Here is a 25,411-nt window from a genome sequence, read left to right as displayed (position 1 = left end):
TGTTCTCGTTTTTGTTTATTCAAGGTCAAACATTAAAACGCGTTTTTCTCGGAACGTCGAAATGGCGGGTGCGACAAGATAGCACGACGACGTCGAAGTGCCACCTAAGCTATGATGTTATGAAATTAGTTGTTGTTGTCTTTTCCGAGTTGTTGGCGCATTGTTGTAAGGAATGTCATCGTTTTCAGAGGAAATTCAAATATTTTTTTTTTTATCAATAGGTAATTGTATTTGTTACTCGACAATAACTGCAATCGGCGAGTTGTGTGTTTTTTTTGGTGTTTCAAATGTGATATTCAAGTCGGAAAGTGTAGCGAAAAATATGGAAATATTGAAGGAGTTTCGGTTAGTAGTAAAGTCGGGGGTCGTATTATTGCCAGAAGGTAGCTCATCCAATTCTACTGCACCACAAAGTAGTGATAGTTCTTGAAGATCAGTGGCGTCACCTCGTCGGAGATAAAGTTCCGATCGGGCCGGCAGGAACCGTACGGATTGAGCCGCGGCTGCTGAACGATCCGGAGCGGCCGGCGTGCCTCCTTCTGCAGCCGGATCAGATCCAGCGGGCAGTCCAGCTCGGTGTAGGACGTCACCACGATCGGGCAGTTGGCGGTGGCGGCCGCCAGCAGCGTGTCGGGCCAGGTGTCGTGGCCGGCGTATCCGTACGGGGAGTGCATAATCGGGTTGAAGAAGCAAATCAGATCGGGCCGCGAGTAGCAGCTGGCGTCCCGGCAGTACTCGTGGTAGAAGCGTCGGCACTGGAAGTCGAACTTTACGACGCGGCACCTGAGCCGACAGGTGCGGCACATTCTGTAGATGGGAGATTTGGAGGGGGTAGGTTAGAGGTCAATTGGGGAGTAGGAATGATGCGAAATCGTGCTTTTTAGGAATGATCCAGCAATCGTTGTGTTTTTTGGTGGCATTTCGTAACTAGAGTCACTAGTTGGCATTTGGACTCTCAATCCAAATTGCGTCGGTTCGAATCTTTTTACATTTTCAAGCTATGAAACATTATGAACTTTTCAGCAAGCATATTTTCCTAATAAAAAATCAATTATTTTGTTTCTAACGCCCTTTTTGTGTTAAATGGATCAATTAACCCTTTCAAGCCTGAATTTAAAATAGTAGTTTATGCAACAAGTTGCAAAAAGAGGATTTTTTCAGTACGAGTCGTACATTTATCCAACGAGGTTCACCGAGTTGGATAAATACGAAGAGTGCTGAAAAAATCAAGTTTTGCAACGAGTTCCATACAACATTTTTTGCAATTTCAAAAAACACACACTGTGTGAAATTTTATGTCAAATTTTCATGTATTTTGTCAATAAATCGTTTAAATCAAAAAAATGTTGAAAAGTGTTACTTTTCGAAACAAGTTCTAAAAATTGCAACTTTTCAGCACCCATTTGAGTGCTGAAAAGTAGAGCTTTTACGCATTTATTTTGAAAAGTTTTGCTATTCGATTCTGTTATTTTTGGTACAGAAAAGTAGGCTATTTCGTCGTTCAAGAATGACAGGAAAAGTAAGTAGTTTCACGACGGAATTGCAAAAAAAAAATTTTAGTTATTAATGAGAAAATGATTCTTACGACCTTACGAAAATTATAGGCTATTTTTGAAAGTGTCCACATCGTTTATGGATGGTCCCTAGAAAGTAATGTTTTATCCACAAAAAACATGCCTTTCTCCTATATCGGAAAATGTATAAAGTTTTTGATTGATTTTTCTTTCAATATTTTAATAGCATTTTTGGTTTTTTTTATTTCTGCATTTTTGTCAAATTATGCAAAATGGCCTTTTTGACCTAAGAAAAGTAGGCTTCAACCGAACCAATTTTTTTTCTCTGATTTGAAAATATAAAAAAACGATTTGATTTTGAAAAACTGACAACCCTATTGTGAAATATATCTACCAAAAAATGAAATGGATTTCATTTGTAATTTTTGATTTGGCTCATACTTTGTGGTGGCCTTCCCTATGGCCAAACCATCCATTTTGTGTCAATAACGGTTGATTCAACCATACAAGTCTCCATAAAATTTTGACTGCTGTCCGTACAAAAATGGTACGTAAATATTCGAAAACTTATAACTTTTAAAGGAATTTTCTGATCAATTTGGTGTCTTCGGCAAAGTGGTAGGTGTTGATGAGGGCTTTTCAGAAAAAAATGGTATGCGGAAAAATCCGATCCGGTGTCTATATCTTGAAAACGAGCCATTTTATCAAAAGATCTGTGATGAACTTTTCGATTGCAAATTCAAATTTACATAAAAAATTAAGTAAAAAAAAACCCTTCTCCCCTGAGGTGTCTACGTGGTTTATGGATGGTCCAATTCTAAAAAATCACTATTTTTTTTTTCAAAAATTCATAACTCGACGGCAACATTTTTGACCATACTGCCTCAAAAGTTGCGGGTTTTAGTCCCCTAAAACATATAAAAAACAGGGTTGGTAAAATATCAAAATATCAGCTCTCAGCAACTACAATTATCCCGTCTGAATATTCATGCCTCAAATACAACTGCTCTTCTCTCCTAATTGAAACTCTCAGCGCCGAACATAGCCGAACACGTTTTCGTGTTTACACACTCTCTATTAACATTTTCCTTTTCTCTCTCATTCTCGCTTCCACGATCGTCCTACCACAACAGCGTTTAACCGCAAAAGCCGCCACAAAACTAATTTCGCAAACGCAGTTTAACGGGACGTCATGCGTGCTCGGCTCCTAATCGCCATCTCGCGTTCTCTCATAGCAGTTTTCGGAGAGATTGAGAGACTCAGCGGTGAGAGCGCATAGTCGAGGAAAAGGGGAGGAGTGATAGAGAGAGATAAAATGACATCGCTGGGAATCACGAGACACAAGAAGAGATCTCACAAGCTATAGTGACGGCCGCTATACTCTCAATTGATAGCTTTTCGATCGCTCATTTGCAACACTGTAAAAAAAATATCAAAAATAAAAAAATACCAATTTTGGGGAATAGTTTTTGTGAAAAAAAGTTATTTTATAAGTTCTCATCAATACCTACAACTTTGCCTAAGACCAAGACCAATTTTAGGAAATAGTTTTTCTGAAAAAAAGTTAATTTATAAGTTCTCATCAATACCTACAACTTTGCCCAAGACACCAAACGAAAAACGTGTTCGTTAGAAACGTGATCTGAAAATTCTTTCAATAGTTACATATTTTCGAATGTTTACGTAGGAAAATTTTAATATGGACAGCTGCCAAAATTGTATGGAGACTTGTATGGGTGAAACAATTACACAAAATGGCTTCTTTTGTCATAGGGAAGGCCCCAACAAAGTTTAGGCCTTAAAAAAAATGGGCGAATTCGGCCGATTTGTAGAGAATTGCTCAATTATAAAATTCCGGTGTTTTCAAACATGTTATCAAAAGGTTGTCAAACTTAAAAAGAACCCCTCAATGGTTTGACAACAATCCGTTGTTAAACTGTCGGTGTTTCAGTGTACATAAAATTTCTGAAATCTGCCTACTACGTTTCATTTTGAAGTAAAAGTCTTAAGTGGAAGAAGGATAAGGCATACTTTTTGTTAAGGGGTTACATACATGTATATTGGCAAAAAAGTCAGAGGTTAGTATGAGCACACACCTCAACTTTTTTTAAATTCTTTTTTCACGTCATTAAAATATACATTTTCATCTACTTTCAAAACAAATTTGAAGATATTTGGTTGCATCATTGCCGAGATATAGCAATTTTAAGTTAGCAGTTTCAAAAAACTGGTGCCATGATATCTCAACACAGTCTTGACCAAATCGGCTCAAAATTTTGGTGAATACTCGTTAAACCGATTCCGTGTGCATGACGAAGCCCGATTTTCAAAAAGTTTATTATAAAAAAAAAGATAAAAATATTTTTGTGTTTTTCATATTAACAAACCGTTTGTTTTTGATTTTTGTATTTTTTTAAAAAGCTAATTTTAAAAATTGGGCTTCGTCATGCACACGGGATACATCTTGAGAGTCTTCATCTAAAATTTCAGCCAATTTGATCCATCCCATCTCGAGATATCGTGGCACCCGTAAATCAACTCGGGGTTTAGAGAAAAACGCCAACAAAGTTTGACAGCCCGCTTTGCGCATGGCAAAATTTTGAACTTAAATCGTCTCTTACTTTAATCATTAAATATCTTCATGAAACTTTCAGCAGTGATTAAAAATAATGTTTTGAGTGGATTTATCAAATAATCTGTAATATAAAATTTTGTGATTTTCTACATGTATGTAACCCCTTAAGTAAATTTTATGTTATATTTAATCGTGATCCTGAATTCGTGATTAATTCGCAGAAAGTTTTATTAGAACAAATTTTAACATTTAGTAAAATACAGAAATTACATTTTGGGTGGAACTACGCTAACAATAGACACAGAGGTAGAAACCATCATCAAGAGCCCTCTACTTGACTACAAAGTAGTAAAAGTTCTTGAAGATCATCGGCGCAATCTGTTCGGAGATAAAGTTCCGCTCGGGTCGCTGGGACGCGAACGGGTTCGGTTCGGGTGGCTGGACCAGCTCCAGCGTCCGCTTCGACTCCTTGCGCAGCCTGGCCAAATCCAGCGGACACTCGTACTCGGTGTAGGCCGTCACGACCAGCGGACATCCCGCGCCGGTGGCCGCCGCAATCGTCTTGGGCCACGTGTCCAAGCTGCCGAATCCGGTCGACCGGTGCAGACCCGGGTTGAAGAAGCAAATCAGGTCCGGTGACGGCGAAGGCGACGGTGTATCTTGCCAGTAGTCGTGGTAGAACCGACGACACTGGAAGTCAAACTTGACGACGCGACATTGGAGACGGCACCGGCGGCACATTCTGGGACCGCCAAGAAACAAAAGATTAGACACGGTAGGGGCAAACTGTGCGGATTGGAGGACGGAAAGGGACAAAGCACATGCTTCCGGAGAAGGGGGTTTGTAGTTACCTTGGTCAACAACGATCTTACGGGTGTGGGACATCCGATGCAGGAGGAAGAAGCTGGTTGGACCGAGCGCATTCGTGTTACCTTAAGATGCTGGAAATGTTCAACAGAGGAATTTGCTTGTTTTCATTGACGTAGGTTTTGGAAGGTTCTCTCGTTCGTGCTCAGCGGTGCATCTCAAGACTTCATCCGGTGCGTTGAAGATTTTCCTCTACTCTATGGTGCATGTTCGAACATTGAAGAAAGCTAAACAAAGGGGTTTCAAGAAGGTGACTTCTCAGAGTGAAGGATACCATGCATTTGGGAGATTCGGCTGGGATGAATTCAGTTGGTTTCGACTAGACTGAATCGAGATCAAAAATCAAACAGCGAAGCTCCTTGGGGAATATGAGAAAGGGGTAGTTCAAAACATAACTTGAGTAAAACCATAGAACGTACATTCATCTTATAACAGGGAAGATACTGCTGGGGTGTACAAGGTTGTATTCGAAGAGCAAAATTTCGATTATGATTGAGGTTATGTAATGTATATTGTGTTATTATGTGTCATTTAAATATACAATTTGTACCATACAAAATATTGGGGAACTTGAGAAAATAAATTGTAACAGAATGAAATGAAAAAATAAGTAAAATAAAACATGATCGATTGAAAACTAATATCTAAAACTCAAGATGACTTCCAAATTAACGAAGATTTAAAAAATATTAGAACGGAAAATATTAAAATGCTAAAATCTGCTTTCAACTCTGCGGCTCTAAAAAACAAACATTTTTATTATTTGACAAGTAAATTTGAACTTAAGGGTCAAAAGTTACAGCCATTTTAAGATAAAAACGATGCAAAATTAAAACTTAATATCTCTAAAAGGCGCAGGCCAAACTTTAAGCCCTAGGTTGCATTTGAAAGAGGAGATCCAGCGCTACAATTGCTATCAAAATTTCAGGGGTGTTTTTCTTTAAACTGGAGGTATCTTCATATAGAAAAGTCTTATTTCCAAGGGAATACCATATAGGACCACCCTAACAAAATTCGAAAATTGTCCCAAACATCACTTTTCTCTAAAATTTAATTCTGAATTGTCACATATTTTTGAAGGTTTGCTCAAATGTTTTTTTTTATAAATTTGGCCGTAGAAGGCGTAGATTACGAGATAAAATTTTGGTGTCTTCGACAAAAAAAATTTATCTCGTGAAGACAAAAAAAATCCCAAAATATTCCTGGAAAGTTATATTTTCAAAATCACCCTTATCGTGAACCACCCTACTTTTTAACCAAACCAAAAGTTGCCCCTTTTCATTTGCAACAACTCTTCTGAAGACACCAAACCTCCAAAACTTCACACCATTTTTAGGAAAATCCATTTCCACTTAATTTTGCGCCTAATAAGCGGTCGTGTTTGAATGATGCTGGATAATCTGGATTGATCCTTGAAATTCACTAAAATCAAGTACGCCAACGAGTAGAGCAACTTTTTGTGAACGTTTCTGTTTATTTTCACTTTTATTAAAAGTTATGCTATTCCTTTTACAAGCATTTAAAAAAAATATTTCAAAAATGCATTCTAATCAATCGAGTGCATTGGGCCACGCCCATTTTTCTATTTTCAGCTTAGTTCTTTCTTTCTTCCAGTGCTCTTTTGGGTCTGCTTAGTGCTGCCAAAATTGATGAAATTTAAAGCGAACACTCACGAAAAGTAGCATTCATATCGAAAGTTTCCTGGCAGCACTTGCTCACTCTAACAAGCGCTGCACCAGCATGTTGGTGGTGTTGGTGGCCACCCTTGGTTCTTTATTTGCCTTCGCTCTTCGCTCGGTTTTCTTCAGCCTTCGATTGGAACGGATATTCAAAATTGAAACGTCAAAAGACTTAGCGCGTTTGTTTTGTTGATGGTGCTTACTAATTATTTACATTTTTCAGGATTATTTTTCAAGTGAGTGACTAAGTAATGGTCCAAAGAACATGTTGCCGGTAGTTGGAAGCAATTTTATATCTTAAGCGCTTTGAAATCATTAGCGCAAGTGAAAAGATATTGATGACGACTTTCGTTAAGCAGTTAACCTCTGATCTTACGTGTGGATGTGTGATGAGAAATGGTCTCGCAAAATAGAAATTATGATCAAAAGTGCATTAAATTTGATCTTTGCGGCCAGAAAATGGCATAAATTTTGCGTGCTTACTCGAGGCGGTGCTGTTGCTGGTAAGTTTATAGCCTAAATAGTATTTTTGGAGCTTAAATCTAGCATCAAACTCTCCATATGACGAAGATAGGTGTTTGATTAAAAAGGGTATATTTCCCCTAGTAAGCTAAACCCTGGTTGTTTGACTGGTTTAGTATCTTCGTGATGTGATTCATCTAGCAACCCTGTCTAAGAAAGGACCTGTTTCAAAATATTTACCAACTGTGTTTGCATTGATGGTTTGCCAATTCTGTGTTCAAGCCAAGGGAATGGTTGCTGGAATAGCCTAGAGCTCGCTGAGAAAACTTCAAAAATTAACGATTTCGTTCACTAGCGTGGACGGGAGGTATTCGCACACGATTGCTGGATTGTTCCGAGTAACGAAAAAGCTGTCGGTAAAGCAGCTCAAAAGCTCAAGACATGCGCCGCCAACTCACCTGATCCGGCTGATGATGTCGATCGGCAGGTTCTCGACGTTCAGTTCGGGCCCGACGAAGACGATCCGCAGCTCGGTAATCTCCGGCACAATGTGAAGGAAGAAGGCTTCCCACTTGTCCAGAGTGTCACCCTCGAACTGTAGCTCCGCACCGACCAGATGGATGGTGAAGGTTTCCGAGCTCGGCTTGAGGCCGGTCTGCAGGTAGCCGTGCAGTGCGGTCAACGGTGCGGTCGCGATCTGGGTCAACGTGGCGTAGACGCACTCGTCGCGGAGCACTTTGGAGAGAAGGAAGGTTAGAGTTTGAACTAAGCTGATTGGTGGTGGTCGGTTACCGGTCGAGTTCTTGTACAGCAGCTTCATGACTTCGTCGATGTTCGGCGGGACGGTGAACGATTTGCTCGCGATGCGAACCGGCAGGACGGGCTCGATGCGGCCGAGAATCTTCTGGCGCAGGATCAGCTTCTGGAAGAGGAAGTACGACTTGCACCACTGCTTGTGCGCGGCCGGCAGATGGTCTGGGTGGTCGGTGCAGAAGGACACCTGGCGGCAGTCCTTGCACTCGGACAGCAGGTTCTGGCGCCACTCGCGGCAGCTCGGTGAGCTGCAGGTGCGCGGGAACAGGAGAATCTCCCGCTCGAACGCTTGCAGTGGACGGCGTAGCATCTGCTCGGACTGGTTGAGGGTGTGCACGCGAAGGTTGCGGTACTCGTCGTCGGTCAGCTTGTGGGCCATGTTGTAGATGTGACCACCTGGAACGGAAGGAATGCTGGAGAACGAACGAAGCTACGGGTGTGTGCGGTTGCATACCTCTTCGAGTGGCAAGTTCTACGATGACAGCGCAAAGGTCTTTGTGTGGCCCAAGGTCCGATCGTCGATGATCTTCGTTGCAGTACGATACCATACGGCAGGTTTCGCACTGCACGATGTTCCGCAGTGGGTTTTTGCATACCTGCAAGAGATGGATTCTGCAGTGCTTGAACAGCTGGAAGCTCGTCACCGCGGCTTACCTGACAGTTGGTGGCTAGAAATACCGGACGAGGAGCAAACTTGTACTCGATCTGCTCCTCCTCCTCTTGAAACTCCTCCTCGAGCTCGTCCTCTTCGGTGGTATCGCTGCACGGTGGAAGCGTCTTGGGCATCAGCTTGGCAGCGGCTGCGGTAGCGTTCAGCGCTGCCAGCTGCTTCTCCACGTTGAACTTTGTGTTCACCTCCTGCAAGGTAGGCATCAGAATACGGATCGCGTCTTTGGTTAGCAGGGATGAAAGCGGATCAGCTGCGGCTGGAGTCGACGATGCGGATGACGATGTGGATGGTTGCGGTTCGTCGGGAGAACCAGAACTACGCGGTGGAGGTTCTTGGCCTCCTTTTTGAGTAGTTTGCAGAATCGATAGGATACGTTCCAGATTGAGGCTCGATTTCGGTTTTGGTTCTTGCGCACTTTTTGGTGACAATGAGGAGGCTTCGCTTGAGGTTTTGGTTTCTACCGTCTGGGATGAGGTGGATGGAGTGGGATTCTCTGTGGGGACCTTCTTTCGCTTGGGATGGGACAAAAGGATATCGGCGAGGGTGGATATAATATCCATATTTTTCTTAAATGCTTCCGCTCTACTTTGATCCGTGGCTGGGGACCTGGAATCAGACTGAATTGAGAACTCATTTTAAACTCTGTATCGTTTCATTAGTTACCGACGGAGCTTTCGTTCCAGCGGCGGCCGGCTGTTTGATCGGGGTCTTCATCTTGGCTGCGTTCTTGTTGTGAATGTCGGGCTTGGGCGGGACCTCGGGCTTCTTGGCCTGGGGTTTCGCTTTCGTGTTGCTTGCGGCAGGTTTCTTCGCTGATCCGTTCAGTTCCTCCGACAGGCGATTGGACGCAGAAGGTTCTTCGGGGACAGGGACAGGACTGGCGGCGGGAGCAGGTGCAGGAACAGGACTGGGAGCGGCGGGGGTTGTACTGGCCGGTACCTGTGCCGTCGTTGGCAGCTTCTCCTTCTCTACCGAAGGGGACTTTCGCTTGAGGAACTCGGGTTTCGGTGGAAGTTCTGGCTTCTTGTTGGGTTTGGGAGTGGTCGGAGGTGTACTGGGCTTTGGAGATGCTCGGGAAGCGACCTGCTTCGGTGGAGAGGGGGCCTTCTTCAGGGGAGCCGCTGGCGCTGGACTAGCGGGTGTAGTTTTAGGAGGCAATGTCTTTTCTGGCGATTTGGAGGGCTTCGCTGGGGCTGGCTTTTGCGCAGGTCCTCCGTTGGTCTTTGGTGGCGATGGGGCCTTCTTCAGGTCATTCGGTTTCGCTGGTGCAGTCTTCTCGGGGGAGGCGGGCTTGGTTGCTGTTACGGTTTCCTGCGATTTTGCTACAACTGGCTCGGGTTTAGCAGATGAGACAAAATCGCTGCTTTCCACGTTTTTTGGACCGGTAGCCTTTTCGTCTTCTGATACACTGCTCTTCGGGGTTCGCTTGTTCTTCTTGTTGTTGTTACCGTTACCCTTCTGTTCTTGTTTTTTGTTGTCGTTCGGTTTCTTTTCGGATTGTTTCTTGTCTGCAGCGGCCTTTTCGGCAGCAGCCTTTTCAGCAGCAGCCTTTTCGGCAGCAGCCTTTTCAGCAGCAGCCTTTTCAGCAGTAGCCTTTTCGGCAGCAGCCTTCTCAGCCGCAGCCTTTTCAGCAGCAGCCTTTTCAGCAGCGGCCTTTTCAGCAGCGGCCTTTTCAGCTGCCGCCTTTTCAGCTGCTGCCTTTTCCTTTGCAGCTTTTTCAGCAGCGGCCTTCTCAGCAGCAGCCTTTTCAGCTGCTGCCTTTTCCTTTGCAGCTTTTTCAGCAGCGGCCTTCTCAGCAGCAGCTTTTTCCTTTGCGGCCTTTTCAGCAGCAGCCTTTTCAGCCGCGGCCTTTTCCTTTGCTGCCTTTTCAGCAGCGGCCTTTTCAGCTGCAGCCTTTTCGACAGCAGCCTTTTCTGCTGCAGCCTTTTCCTTAGCGGCCTTTTCGGCAGCAGCCTTCTCAGCAGCGGCCTTTTCGGCAGCAGCCTTTTCGGCAGCGGCCTTTTCGGCAGCAGCCTTTTCAGCAGCGGCCTTCTCCTTAGCAGCCTTCTCAGCAGCGGCCTTTTCAGCTGCCGCCTTTTCTTTAGCGGCCTTTTCGGCAGCAGCCTTCTCAGCAGCGGCCTTTTCCTTTGCGGCCTTTTCAGCGGCAGCCTTCTCAGCAGCAGCCTTTTCCTTTGCGGCCTTTTCAGCGGCAGCCTTCTCAGCAGCAGCCTTTTCCTTTGCGGCCTTTTCAGCTGCAGCCTTTTCCTTTGCTGCCTTTTCGGCAGCGGCCTTTTCAGCTGCAGCCTTTTCGGCAGCGGCCTTTTCAGCTGCAGCCTTTTCGGCAGCGGCCTTTTCAGCTGCAGCCTTTTCCTTTGCTGCCTTTTCGGCAGCGGCCTTTTCAGCTGCTGCCTTATCCTTTGCAGCCTTATCAGCAGCAGCCTTCTCTGCAGCGGCCTTTTCAGCAGCCACCTTTTCCTCTGCTACTTTTTTACCATCATCGCTTTTTGGCTGTTGCTTGGAAGACTCGGACTCCTTCCTGTCGCGTTGTTGCTTCTTCTGTTTGTTCGATTCGGAGTCCTTGCGTTGCTTTTGCTGTTGTTGCGGTTGCGGTTGTTGCTCGGCCTTTTTCTGCTCCACCTTCTCGAGCACCTGCTCGACCTTCTCGATGCGGGTGTGTTGCTGGACGAGCTTTGCCGCTTCCTCCAGCTTGCGGTCCTTTTCTTCGCGCAGTTTCTTGGCCTGCTCTTCCTGCTTGGTCTTTTCCTCTTGCAGCTTCTGCACCTCCTGCTGCTTCTTGACCTTGTCCGAGATGAGCGATTTGGCTTCGGCCAGGATGCGTTCCTTCTCCTCGGCGGCCTTCTTCACTTCGGCCTTGGCTTGCTCGAGCTTCGACTGTTGCTTGTTCTTTTGCTGTTGCTTCGGTGATTCCGGCTTTGGTGCTTCGGGTTTTTCCTGGGTTTGCTGCTGAACCTGGTGGAGCACCTTTTCGGCGATTTCGATCTTTTTCTGAAGCGTTTCAACGCTCTCGGGTTGCTTCTTGGCATCGGGGGCACTGGCGATGGCACCTTCCGCGGCGGCAATTTGTGCCGTGGCGGAGGATTCCGCAAGGGCTAGAGCACGCAGACGCTTGGCGCGCTTCTTCTTGTGCTCCTTCTTTGGCTTCTGCTCGTTGGTTGGAGCTTGTGGCTGAGTTTGGTCCTGTCCTTCCTGTCCATCGGACTTCTTCTTGCGGTGACGACGGTTGCGACGCTTCTTGAGGGCTGTAGCGGCTCCTTCGGCTTCGCTTGCGGTTCCGGCAGCGTCCGTAGTTTCTCCAGCGGTTGTTGTTGCGTTACCGTTCTGGACAGGCTTGGCTGCGGGTGCTTTTTGGGCCAGCTTCGGTGAGCTGGGTTTCTTCTGGTCAGCTTGGGCAGGCTTGGGTGCTTCCTTCTTCTGCTCCTCCGGTTTCTTCTCGACGGGTTTGGCTGGTTTCGGGGCTGCTGCTTCCTTCTTTGGTGCTCCCGCGGCTGCTGTCTTCAGTTCGGCGACCTTGACGGCGGGTTCTTCGGCGGGCTTCGCTTCTTCGACAACATCGGTGGTTGCTGGCTCGACGGCGCCTTCCGCCTTCACTGGTCCAGCCTTGGCTTTCCCTTTCTTCGCCATGTTGGTTTTGGTTTATTCAACTGTAAATGAAACAGAGAAAGCGCTGTGAGATAATGATTTGAAAAGCACCGATTAGTCGTATGGCATCTGGCTTTTGCGCTCAAAAAGACGCTTCTGTCTCTTGTGTGCAAAAATGAAACATCTGCCGCTGTAAACAAGTTATAAATACATCTTGCGAGGTATGAATTTTTGTTTCGTCTTGAGTGAGAGTAAATGTGAAATGCCATTGCCTTATTAAATAACTTGGGTTTACAAAATATTGTGCGTCACCGCGTCACAAGCCTTTTTTGGGTTGCGTAATTTTTTTAAGGGGAAAGGCATGTAGTTCCATCTGTCATTCAACTTGAATGTGCTTGGTTATAATTGATAAAAAGGTTCAACTCTTATCAAGTATTCCATGAAAAAAAAAATGAAAAAAAGATTAGTTTATTCATCATAACTCAACAGTGATTCATTCAATGACAATTCATTAAGATTTTCGCTTGCTAGTTCTGACTAGCTTGAGCGTGACTCGGAATGTTGTTTTGGCAACGTTTAGATTTAGACGGAAAAATCAGAAAACCAAAACTGTCACGACATTTCACACAGATTTGGACCGTTTTGGCCTTGCGTTGAACTCGCAAGGGCAGCTCACGAGATCGATGGCGTCTGTCGCGAAATCAGACACACACGAAAAAAAAACGCACTCTAAATCGCTGTTCAAAAATATACCTTCCTTTCTGCCATACAAACTCTAGAGAAAATTTTGAAGAAGCGTTAAAAAGTGCGCGGAAAATAAACAGAAAGAAAAATCGTTATTTTGTCGACGACTCGAAACTCGAATTTCCCAAAATAGCTTGAGGGCATTGCCTCGGCTCGTCGGCGTTCGCCAGCTGATGAACATCGTCAAGATCGTCAGTTTTTTTTTATTGAAAAGGTATCGTGCGCCCCCATCGCTGTAAACATATGGAGGAAACGCTCGATGGATATTCTTGAACTTCACCGCGAAATGTGGTGTGTGTGGAAATCCAAAACTAAACGCCCAGACTGCCACTTGATCATTCACGAGGCGGGAGGTCAGCGGATGTGGTCTGGCCGTGGCGTGGACTTCAGGAAGGGCAGGGTCATTTCTCAGCATGGTAGATTAAGGTGATCACGTTTGGTTCGAGAGACTGACTGTGAGAAGGTTTTCTGGGATTTTATGATGTTTGTCTCCTGTTTTGTCAACATTATTTACAATTTTATAAAGAAAATGATAAAAAACAGACCTAACTATGCATATTTTAAGATCACTAGTACTAGAAAAATGTTCACCTGTAAACATTCCCACAACCAACATAAGAAAAAGTAAACAGTTTATTCTCGTCGATCATACGGTCTCGGGCGTGCCATTTTGTTTCACTGAACTACTTTTTTTTATTGCATGAATAAAATGTGCGCTTAGATTTGCGCTCAAGAGAGGGAGAGAGCGCGCGGTTCGCCTCACTCGAACGAACGAACGAATTTCGTAATATTTTTAGAAATATCCATTAATTTCGAACTACATACACAGCAAAAGCACCGTCACCCTGTCTTGGTCTCATATGATTGTTGTTTTTGTTGCTTTGCGGTTTTGCTGTGGCTTGTGTGAAGGATTGCGTTCTTGTGGTTTTAAACAGTGGGACAAAAATGAGATATTTGCGAGCGCTTTTCTTTTTATAATATGAAAACAAATCATACTGTATTGATGGTGCAAAGAAAAAATGAAAAAGAAAATAAATAAAAAACAAAATTTTGACAAAATGTTATTGAAACAGACACAAACATACCGGCAGTGGGAGTGACAAAGAACGATACACCTCTTGTAGTTTTTTTTAATAAGAAAAACAATTTAAATAACATCGAAAATCTTTTTTTTTTTAACATCGAAAATGATTTTTCGAAAGGTCATTTTTGACCAAAAACGTACCTCAACTTTAGACAGCTGCCAAAATGGCGAGCTGTCTAAAGGAAACGAGATTTTTTTTGTTCTAGGAAAGAGTTTTTTTTTTTTAGCTGAGATGTCCCCTACACCCTTCATCTTAAGACACAACCTTTTTAACAGAATTCCCCCAAATTTGTTGTAAAATGTATGGTTGATTTTCTCGATGCTCTCTTGTACTAAGCATGCTAGGATTTCTATCTAGTTAGCATAAGAGAGCACAGAGGCATTCAATTATTGGTTTGCTCACTAAAGTCTCCAAACAGTGCACAGTGGGAAAAATGGCCCAAAAATTACCGCAACATGATTTCACGCAAACCATCGATTGATATACACCAAAAGCTTCGTTATGAACAGTATTATAAGGGGAAATTCTCTACCAACTCACACAGCAGTTGCTCCGACCCCTCTTCGATTTGCGTGAAACTTTGTCCTAAGGGGTAACTTTTGTCCCTGATCACGAATCCGATGTCCGTTTTTTGATATCTCGTGACGGAGGGGCGGTACGACCCCTTTTATTTTTAAACATGCGAAATAAGAGGTGTTCAATAATTTGCAGCCTGAAACGGTGATGAGATAGAAATTTGGTGTCAAAGGGACTTTTATGTAAAATTAGACGCCCGATTTGATGGCGTAATCAGAATTCCGAAAAAACGTATTTTTCATCGAAAAAAACACTTAAAAAGTTTTAAAAATTTTGCCATTTTCCGTTACTCGACTGTAAAATTTTTTGGAACATGTCATTTTAAGGGAAATTTAATGTACTTTTCGAATCTTCATTGACCCAGAAGGGTCATTTTTTCATTTAGAACAAAATTTTTCATTTTAAATTTTCGTGTTTTTTTCTAACTTTTCAGGGTTATTTTTTAGAGTGTAACAATGTTCTAGAAAGTTGTAGAGCAGACAATTACAAAACTTTTTTATGTAAAATCGGGATAACTAGTGATGTTTATTAGGAAACCCCCTATGTCTATATATCAAAATTTTGTAATTGTCTGCTCTACAACTTTGTAGAACATTGTTACACTCTAAAAAATAACCCTGCAAAGTTTTTTTACAGTCGCGTAACGGAATATGGAAGAATTTTTAAAACTTTTTTAGTGTTTTTTTCGATGAAAAAAACGTTTTTTTCGGAATTCTGAGTACGCCACCAAATCGGGCGTCTAATTTTACATGAAAGTCCCCTTGACACCGAATTTCTATCTCATTACCGTTTCAGGCTGCAAATTATTGACAAACACCTCTTTTTTCGCATGTACAAAAATGGAAGGGGTCGTACCGCCCCTCCGTCACGAGATATCAAAAAACGGACCTCGGATTCGTGATCAGGAACAAAAGTTACCCCTTAGGACAAAGTTTCACGCAAATCGAAACGGGGTCGGGGCAACTTTTCCCGATTTCGTGTGAGTTGGTAGAGAATTACCCATGAAACAGCTTAAACTAGTCATGCGACGTATCAAACATGTTGATTTTGGTTGAAGAGTATTTTTAAGATGTATTTTTGCCTCCTTGACCGGTTTCCAGGTTCTCCGGTGGCCACATCCGAAGATCGTAATTGGCAAATTACTGAAACCACCCTTGCGACATATCAAACTTCATGTTTTTAAAAGAGAAGTGTATAACTCATGTCATAAATCTGATACTTTTTCCAAAAATCCGGATCTTCCGGTGGCCTGTATTCCGGCCACCGGTCCGTGCAGTGCAATTTTTCATCGGATTATCATCGGTGCAAAAACGAAGCTTTTGGTGTATAGCAATCGATGATTTGCGCGAAATCATGTTGCGGTAATTTTTTGGGCCATTATTTCCCACTGTGCAATGTTTGCAGCTAACCGTAACCACACTAGAATGGTATGTAAATATTCGAAAATCTGTATTTTGGGTATCTTGCGAACAGATTTTCTGATTGATTTTGTGTCTTCGGCAAAGTTGTAGGTACTGGCTAGGAATTTTCAGAAAAAAAAAATAAAGACAATCTCAATAGAATTTAACATTTTTTTTAAGTGTAAACAAACAAATATTTTGGAAATTTTAAACTCAAGTCTAACTGTTAATAAACGTAGGTTGATAGGTGTGAGTTTGTTAGTCAATCGACTAGAAAGCCTTTTAGTCCTAACTAATACCTACAAGACAGCATCGCCTAAGACAACAAATCAATCAAAAAATTCTCTCCCAATATAAGATTTTCGAATATTAATACACCATTTATGTATGGATAGCTGTCAAAACTATTGGAGGATTTCTATGGGTGAACTAACAATCCAAAAAAGCTTCTTTTGTTTTTTGGAAAATGTTTGTGTTTTAGCCATACAAAAAAAAAAAAACATTTCCCGTTTTCATAATTTTTTTCTTTTTAAATTGTCTCCCCTATACAAAATATGTTTGGCTTGAGCTGCTCGAGTTAACACAATCAAAGTCTGATACAAACTATACTTTCTCTTAATTTCTCAGCCGGTTAGGTAGTTGTGTAATTTCATGATGAAATGTAATTTCATAGTGACAATAATTGATTGAAAAGCAAAGCATTTCTAACCTTTCAGTATTTTTTTTCGCGTTTAATGTATTTCTGACCTTTTTTAGTTACCCAATCTCTGTACTGTCAGCATTCAGTTTGTCCTGTTTACACCTAAGTTTAACCACTTTTAATGTGAGCAAGGGGATTCACTAAATGTTTTCAGTGATTAGATTGCCTAGTTCCTGTAATTTCGTAATTATTTTTTATCATATATTCAGAACTCTTTAGAATTATGTTTTCTTGTAGATTGGTTGAATCTTGGCAAATACACAAAAATAATCTTTTTAAAGAAAATTGGGAGAAAAAAAAAACAAGTTCTCTCAGAAACGCCGCTAATAATTCCATAATTCATGCAATATCTTTAGTTTTTCTTGAAACTTCTGCACGTTTTTATTCTTACGACTTTACGAGTGAAAATTAAAATAAATGTAATTTGAAAATTGGACTGGTGTTAAGGTAATTTTGCATTTTTTCACCGTTTCCCTGAATTAAACTGTTTAGGCATTATATTATCCAACATGTAACTATTTTGTGATATTTGGCGAAAATGTGAAATCAAATGAATGTTATGCTAAACAAACTGAACTAATTACATGAAATAAACATACTATACAATCAAATTTAAATGGAATCGATAAGATTATGTAAAGTGAACTGGTTCCTTATTGGCTTAATTATTGCGGCTTCTGTCTTATAAGCAGAAGGTTCAGGGATCTTGAAATTTGGACTTTTGGATTGATGATCTGGAACTCTAACCAGTCGGCCATCTGAAGGTTATGAAACATGATTTTTAACTTCTCAAATACTTCTCATACGCTCTCATTATTGATTTGCCTGAAGAGATTGGGAGTCATAAGATAGATCGAGGATCCAACTGGTGCTTGCTTCTATGCTTCTATAAGGCGGGGCTAGACAATGCCCAACGACCTTGGAATTGGGCCGCTAGGATCTCTTTCCCTTTCCCATTTTCTCATAATTTCGCTACCAGTTGGCGGGTATTGGATTGGTAACACACACATGTATATATGATTTATAAAGTGCATTTTTTTTAAATACTGTAAAATAGAACATTCTTCATGCTAATTCATTACGCGAGCTGTAACAATGTTTTAGAATGTTTCTGTGATAGATAACAATCCAGTGAAGTTCTCTGGAACTGACATATTAATAGGAACAACAGTTTTTAGAGTTCCTCAAGGCTTTCAAGTTTGGAGATTGATTACTTATTTTGTGGTGCTGTGTTTGTTCGAACCGAAACCATCCAAAATTATCAAAATATTGCACCTAAACATGGCAAAAAAACTGTTCAAACTCGCCTCAGATTACGGTTCTGTGGTTGTTTAAAGTTAACTGAGTTTATTTCAGTCCCAGTTTTTTTAGTGATAATTTTTCCTTAAAAAAGACTTTTATCGTTCCAAGAATTAATTAACTCTCTCAGAGTTACTGTTTTAGTATACCCTTTCTTCACTGTGCACGTTCCGTTTCGTCACTAAATATAAACACCACACAGCTTCTCGGTGACAGCGAGACCCGCACTCATCACTAAACACACACTCTATAGGTGACACGGGAACAACAATAACAACGCGAAAATGAGTAACTCGAGAAAAACCTCGTGAAGAAAAAAAAACGGTAAAGAAAACCCCAAAACCTCTCAACGTCCAACTTTGGCGGCAGCCAGCGCGTTTCAACACAAAAATGCTATTATTATCTTTTTCACCGCCTTTCCCGACTTTTCCTCCCAATTTCTTGCGGACGATTCGGGAACCTCGGGGCCGTTTTTTTGGGAGGGCCGAGGAAAGGCACGATCTAATCACTTGAGGCGATCGCGACACTTGGACTTGGAATTTATCGCGCTTAAATGCATCAATGTGAGCCGGATTAGTCGATTTATTGGTTTTTGGGAGGGGGAATGTTTAAATTATTTTCAGTCATAAATTTTCCCGGACTTAACAAACGTCGCGATTTGAATTTGGATGACCGCGTGGTTTTTTGGCAAAGGAAGTGGAAAAATCGTTACGTAATTGCGTTAAATCCAGTTAGAATAATTTCTAAAAGTTCAAAATTGACTCTTAAGTCTTGATAAATCGCTAAATACAATGGCACAATTAATCTCACTTTTGAACGAAAACGTTGAAGGCGTGCCCCCCTCCACCTCACATCAATTCACAAATTTGACCTTTTTTGGCAGAGTTACCTACTTTTTTTTTAGGGGAAAGGGGAGATTATCTTCACTCTTCACGAACTGTTCTAGACGGTTTCCCGGTAGATCCTTGCGACTGGTTCAGCGGTTGAAATTAGACTGTCAAAAGTCGGGAGGCGATTTTGGGTGGAAATTTCTTGGCGACCAGAAAATCTCACGCAAAGAGTTCGAAAAGAGCACGCGAGAATGAGATGAGAGAGAGAGTTTTTCCCGCGAGAAATTTTCCGACGATGGACGCCGCACGCATCTTAGAACCATTTTTGTGTTGGGCCGTGCGCGGCTTGGGAAATGGCGTGATTGTGTTGGAGGGTTTGGTTTTTCCTCACTTTTTCCTCTGAGTTTTCGCGAAAACGTGCAAAGAAGAAGTGCACACAGAAATTTGCGTCTTTGGGTTTGTCGGTGAGCGGTTGTTATTTTTGTTTTATTTTTGCGCTTTGGCAGATTAATTTTGTGTTGTGTTGTTTTGGTTTTGGGATGCGAATTGATTTTTTTTCTTGCTGCCTTTGTCGTCAACAACGGTATAAAGACTTTTTGAAAGGGACCAAATTTTGCGAAAATTTCAAAAGTTTGAACATTTGAAATTGATATTTTATAAGCTCTCTCTACAAAATCAGTTGATTTCATGGAATTTTAATTTTCAACGGCTGCAACAACAACTGTATGCATGTGTTTGAATTCAATGAAGGTTGATTGAATTCAAACACATGCATACAGTTGTTGTTGCAGTTTAAATACAGATAATTGTTGCAATCAAAATTTTCAATTATATTACAATTTTTCATTCAATTATATATTTTTGTAGATCCATTTCAATACTTTAAACCTTTTTTCTGTTATTATTTTTTTTAATACTCATGTTAATTTTTTTCGAAAACTTCAAAAGATCAGATAAATGTAAAAAAGTGTAACAAAATGAATTGAAACTAAATTTTCAATTTCTGTTGATGGCATCTAGTAGACCAGGCTGTGCTTCAAAATTTTACAAATTGAAAAAAATGTAGCTTTCGCTGTTTATTTCATTTTTACTGGCTATTTTTGTTTTTTTAAAGGTAATATTTTTCTGACTGTATAGGTAAATGATTTTTAGGTAAAAATAACTTTGAAGAATTCAAAAAAGATTAAACAATGTGAATATGATATCTACAAGGAAGATAATGAGAGAGATTTTTGAAAGGTATATTAATTTAATGAATTTTCAAAGCTAACAATTAATTTCAATTCAATTCAATTCAATTCAATTCCGTTTTATTGGTGAATAATCAAGATACAATGAGTTATTTTGAAGTGCATAACAGAGTTTTGGAGTTCCTTACAGCTGTGTGTTGCATCATAATCCATTTAGGAGCAATTATTTCTTTAACTAAGGCACTAGCAAGAGTAAGAAAAAACTATAAAAAAAACTTATAGAAATTGCAGCGGAAAGGGGATAGAGGGAGAGAAAGCTTATATCTAGATCACAGGTAATTTATCCTTTGTAGATGTGTTTGATCATCAGTTCTCCAAGGGCCAGGAATTGTTCTGCCTTGTTCCGGCAGCTCCGAAACCGCGTCATCATCTCCCCCGCGAGAGCAAAGAACTCCGGCAGGGTGAAGAGATCTTCCCCGGTGACTTCTTTCTGGGCCGTACTGCCGCTACCGGCAGCGACCACGCTGGCGAACGAACGCCCCCAACCAGGAGGGAACGCTGAGTTTTCCGCTGGAACCGTACGCTGTCCAGCTGCAGGAACAGCTGCGCTCGTGCTTCGCTGAGGAGGGTGGGACGCTTTATTCTTCCTCTTTTCCTGCTCTTCGAGGTAGACCTTGCGCGCGACGCATCCGCGGTAATTGCCGGTATGGTTACCGTCACAGTTCGCACACTTAACGCGCAGCTAAGTTTGTTCTGCCTTGTCCCCCAAGTCCACCTTACGTGGCAGTGCGCACGCCTCCGAGAGGTGTGACTCACCGCACTTCACGCAGCGGGGCCGGAGGTTGCAGTTCCGCGAGCCGTGGCCGAATTTCTGGCAACGGTGGCATTGCGCTACGTCCGTCGGGTTCTTGGTGTAAAACCGCCAGTTTACCCAAAAACCGTCCAACGTCTTAGTCCGCCGCAGGTCTTGGATCTTGACGGTGCCGCGGTCGAAGTACAACAGGTACAGTGTGTGTGTACCTGTTACCGTTGTCTTGCGCGAGAGCACTTTAATCTCCCGTGGTTTTATTCCGGCGTTCGAGATGTGTCGCTTCAGGTCGGAGATCGGACGGTCTTGATAACCCTGCAAGACGACCTTAACAGGGGGCTTCTCGGGTTTGAATGTTTAGAAGTTGAAGTTGCTACGCTTCAATTCTTCAAACACCAGGTCGAAATTCTTTTTGGTCAGTGTGATCACTTGCACTGCCGACTTACCGATTTTCAGACAATATCCGAGGCCTTCCAGCAACTCGTCAACATCGTCCGCTAACGTTTCCAAAAAAAAATTTGAAGGTGGTCTACGTTCCAATGGAGAGTTGTTCTTTTTTGACGTCGGCACTTTTTTCCGTGCACGACCATCATCGTCGTCGTCGTCGTCGGTAGTGCTGCTACCGTCAGAGTTGTTATTTTCTTCGTCGTCGCTCAGCATCTGGAACTCGTTCCTGATGGGGATGTTGGCGGATGTTGATGTGCCACTGGTCGTGGCACCGGAAGTGCCGGAACGGGTTCGCACTGGTGATCTTGGGACATATCCGGGATGTAGTAACTTTTGTCGATGCCTTCAGCGCTGACGCTCCCCTGCGCGATGGCGGCCGACACGGCGTTGGTTTGTTTACCTTTTGCACACGGCCGGTAGACGAACTTCGCGGGTTTTCGAGGCCGCACTCGAACTGCCACGGCCACGGCCGGCCTTTGGCATGCTGGAGAAGCAAACTCGCGGGTAACCACAATCAATTACGGCGAAAAAAATCGAAAAAACGATGGAGCACTGAGCACTAGCTGCATGCTCTCGTGCGTACATGGAGGGAGCTGAACAATTAATTTCAGTTTAAGTGATTTTGATCCTATCAGCGATGCAACAGTCTTATTCGATAGATTTTTGTTTCGACTCTAAGAGAAAAATGCATGAAAATTAAAAGCAAAACATTTTTTAAATCATTAAAATTTCAAAGTCAATTTAAGAGCAATCGTCTGTAATCATCTGTAATTGAGTTTATTCATAAATCTTTTTAATTTTAGTGAATTTGAGATTTATAGTATCGCCAAAAGTGTTTTTTCCGCTAATTTTATTTTTTTGTAAGACCTTAATTTTTGTAAACTAATGATTGTAAAACAACTTAAGTGGTGTAAAATGCATCCTGAAACCAATTTTTACTCAAATGTTGAAACTATGGGTTTCATAGTTTAACTTATTATGGGACCATCCATCCATGGTCCCTACATTTTTTATCCCCCCCCCCACGACATTGAACATAGTCGAAGGACAAAAACTTTGAAATATATTTGCATTAGTCTGATATGTATCCATCCCTATTGTAGCCGTTGGTTCATAAGTGGTAAAAATAAAAAAGTTTCAAAATTGAATTTACGAGCCATGGTTTCAACATTTGAATGAAAATTGTGTTTTAAAATGCATTTTACACCTGTCCAGTTGTTTTGTAATCATTAGTTTCCAAATAGGGTAGAGGACCCAGTTTTCGCCCTGCTCCAGTTTTCGCCCACCTACTGGATTTAATCTGTATTTAGCAAACTCATACCGTTTTTTGGTTGAATTAATTATGCAGGTTTACATATTCATTCATTTCTAGTCCTAATTGAAACTTTCCTAATGAATTTCTATTGTTTATTAAGTTGTTTTTATAAGCTTTTCAAAAAAAGCCTTACTGCAGCCGCCATATTTTTGTCAATTTAGACTACAGCGGGTAATAATGTTAATGAGGGAAAACAACTCATTTTGTCCAAAAATAATGTAAATGAATAATGAATAGTAATTCATTAGTTCACTGTAAGTCTGAATTTCATGAAAATCTAGTGATTTACCTGTTTTAAACGTTTACCAATGGTTATTTCAATAAAATAAAGTGGGCGATTTCTGGGGTCATGAAAAAACATGAGATCCAATTTTCGCCCAGGGCGAAATCTAGTATTGTGTTTTCAGATTTTATCTAGAACCAGTTTTCGTTTACCATAAAAACGAATCTTATCGCAGCGAAATGTGCTTGAAAATATATTTGGAGCAAACAATTTTTAAAGGTTAAATAATCATTTTAATTACTTTCATTCATAAGGGGTTTTGGTTCAAATGTTGTAAAAGTTTACTGGTACATAGGAGAACAAATTAAGCAGAGGATGGAGAAGTAGTCACACATGTGCTTTAATATTTTTATTAAAAGGTACTCGATGATTTATATTGAGTCAATTCGGGAGCAAATGACCCATAGGGTTAAAGTTCCCCTAACAAAATCAACAACAACATGGAGCTAATTGTAACTGTATGCCCATAACTTGGGTGAACAGGGACACATGAGTTCTATCACAAATTTTGATTCAGTCATATTTTTTTTTAGAGAGAGTGAAAACATGTTTTGGTTTTAGTTATAATAGACAGAGAATCTCAAAATAAGTAGGATATCTGAAAAATAAAAACTCCTAGAATTTTTTGAACCTCAATTTATAATATGTACGACAAAATATGTGCACATCAATGAAATTTAGCTTCGGGAACATGTTGTGTATCAATAGGAGAACATATTTCGACGGTAACATTTCAAAAGGCATCATGTAAATTTTGACACTTTCTGGGTTATTGCATATTCTGAAAGTACTCCTAATAAGCTACCTCTTCACCAAAAATGAGCAAAAGTTACTTCAGTAAAGTCTGTTTAATCATGATTTTAAATAAAGTAACATAAACAAAATCTCTGCCACCAGCAGTCCCTGTTTATATAGCCCTGTCAATCTGTCAAACAAAAGACTATATGAACCTAGTGACGAAAAAAAAGCAACATGTACAAAGCGCCATGTACATTCGGCGAACAAAAACGAATCATAACAAACCGCTCCCCTCAATGACAGCAGGGTGATATAGACGTTGGTGATTTCAAAAGAAGTTATGTTTGTTTTTCTCAAATAAAATTACGGAACTAATGTTTTATTGAATATGGATGATCAAGTATCAATAAAAGCAACGTTTTCCATCGTTTGTTATTATTAGAACATCTTATTTTGCTTTTATATTAAAATGGGAATTGAAAATGGATGCTCAACATTCTGATGCGTTTTTCTCAAAACGCATGGTTTGTACATGATGCTTTTTGAAATGTTGGCGTCGATTTGCTTAGCTTTGAGTCATAATTTCATTTGATTTCTTGATTTTTGTCGTGGGCGAAAACTGGTTCCAAGGGTGGGCGAAAATTGGATTTAGGGGGGCGAAAATAGGCTCTTCAGAGCACTTTATTAAAACGCAAAATTTTATAAAAAATGAACACGCAAATGATAAAAACCTTGTGGAAACTTAAAATCAAATAGTTTATCAACGTTCTACAACAAAAAGAAACAAAAACCATAAACTGTCATCAAATTCTCATCAAATTTTCTAGATTGCCACTATAAAGTGGGCGATTTCTGGATCCTCTACCCTAACCAAGTATTGACGAAAATTTTATTTTTTGCGAAAAAAAAGTTTTTGCGGTACTGTGCATTGGAATTTCATAAAAATTTAAAATATTTTAAATCCAGCCCAAACATGCTAAATATGTTTATCAATGCAGAAAAATGCATTTTACATTGTTTTCAGTTAATTTGACTTCTGAGCAATTCTCTGAGATTTCGGTCATTAATTTTTTGTGTTTTTTAATCCGGCTGAAACTTTTTTGGTGCCTTCGGTAGGCTCGAAGAAGCCATTTTGCATCATTATTTTATCCATATAATTTTCCATAAAAATTTGGCAGCTGTCCTACAAAAATGATATGTGAAAATTAAAAAATCTGTACCTACTGAAGGAATTTTTTGATCAACATAAACTTTAAAAAAAAATTGGCAACGGCCTAAATGAAGAAGAAATATTTCCAAGGAATACTCTATCTGTATGAACCAGCCAATCACACAAGATGTTAAATTGGTATTTCATGAAAACATAATATCGACGCTGTCCTGCTAACTTGTCGTACGACGCTTTTTGACGTTCCGAGAAAAACGTGTTTTGATGTTTGACCTTGAATAAATAAAAACGAAAGCACGCAATGTAAACAATAACAAATACCCTTTGTTTGGTTGACCATTCTGTGCACTGCCCCGAAATTTAGTTGAATTTAATTGCCGGAGTCCAGACATGCATTGGCGTTGCACGCGGTTAGCACGCGTGCTATTTGAACGGTTAGCACTGCGCTTTCAATCATAGCACTCGCCCTGGCACTCGAACAAAAATGGTAACCAGGTTGATTTTTCATTTGTTGATTTAAAATTTGCTGTCATCATTGTCTAGAATGTGATGGATCTAACAACAATCACATTTATCTGTAGATTTGGTGCAGTGCTAGTGTTCATGAAATGTAAGCAGAAGATGGTTCCATGGTTCTGATCTCCTCAAGGTAAACTTTTTTTTGCTTTT

General features: G+C 41.1%; 1 protein-coding gene across 7 annotated transcripts; it reads right to left on the bottom strand.

Annotated features, from left to right (window-relative positions):
* Window positions 1-288: 288 nt before the first annotated feature.
* On the bottom strand, window positions 289-18,966 carry LOC6035680 (nucleolar protein dao-5). 7 transcript variants are annotated; one of them, XM_038253262.1, is made up of 9 exons: window positions 18,857-18,966; window positions 10,789-12,221; window positions 9,244-10,158; window positions 9,042-9,197; window positions 8,565-8,768; window positions 8,365-8,506; window positions 7,890-8,306; window positions 7,556-7,832; window positions 4,286-4,831 (listed from the first exon to the last, which is right to left on the bottom strand). In XM_038253262.1, the coding sequence occupies exons 2-9, from the start codon at window positions 12,199-12,201 to the stop codon at window positions 4,420-4,422; spliced, it is 3,936 nt and encodes a 1,311-aa protein (XP_038109190.1). In that variant the 5' UTR covers window positions 12,202-12,221; window positions 18,857-18,966; the 3' UTR covers window positions 4,286-4,419. The 7 variants fall into 7 exon arrangements, 6 of the variants coding, with proteins under 6 accessions (XP_038109189.1, XP_038109190.1, XP_038109187.1 ...); XR_005277198.1 differs by adding an exon at window positions 4,941-5,030 and having other exon boundaries at window positions 4,719-4,831; window positions 8,565-9,197; window positions 18,857-18,965; XM_038253261.1 differs by lacking the exon at window positions 4,286-4,831 and adding an exon at window positions 289-807 and having other exon boundaries at window positions 8,565-9,197; window positions 18,857-18,965.
* Between the last annotated feature and the right edge of the window lie 6,445 nt (window positions 18,967-25,411).

This window comes from Culex quinquefasciatus, chromosome 2 (assembly GCF_015732765.1).
Source record: "Culex quinquefasciatus strain JHB chromosome 2, VPISU_Cqui_1.0_pri_paternal, whole genome shotgun sequence".
NCBI classification, from domain to species: domain Eukaryota; kingdom Metazoa; phylum Arthropoda; class Insecta; order Diptera; family Culicidae; genus Culex; species Culex quinquefasciatus.
The sequence above is the reverse complement of the archived record's forward strand: the minus strand, read 5'-3'. Positions and strand labels throughout refer to the sequence as shown.

What these genes read in the sequence shown, in the direction of transcription:
- LOC6035680 (XM_038253259.1), bottom strand. Translation starts at nt 12,201, where the DNA reads ATGGCGAAGAAAGGGAAAGCCAAGGCTGGACCAGTGAAGGCGGAAGGC. An exon ending in CTGGAACGAAAGCTCCGTCG is followed by an intron (nt 9,198 to 9,243) that starts GTAACTAATGAA and finishes TTCTCAATTCAG; the next exon opens with TCTGATTCCAGGTCCCCAGC. An exon ending in GACATCATCAGCCGGATCAG is followed by an intron (nt 4,832 to 7,555) that starts GTGAGTTGGCGG and finishes TGGCGGTCCCAG; the next exon opens with AATGTGCCGCCGGTGCCGTC.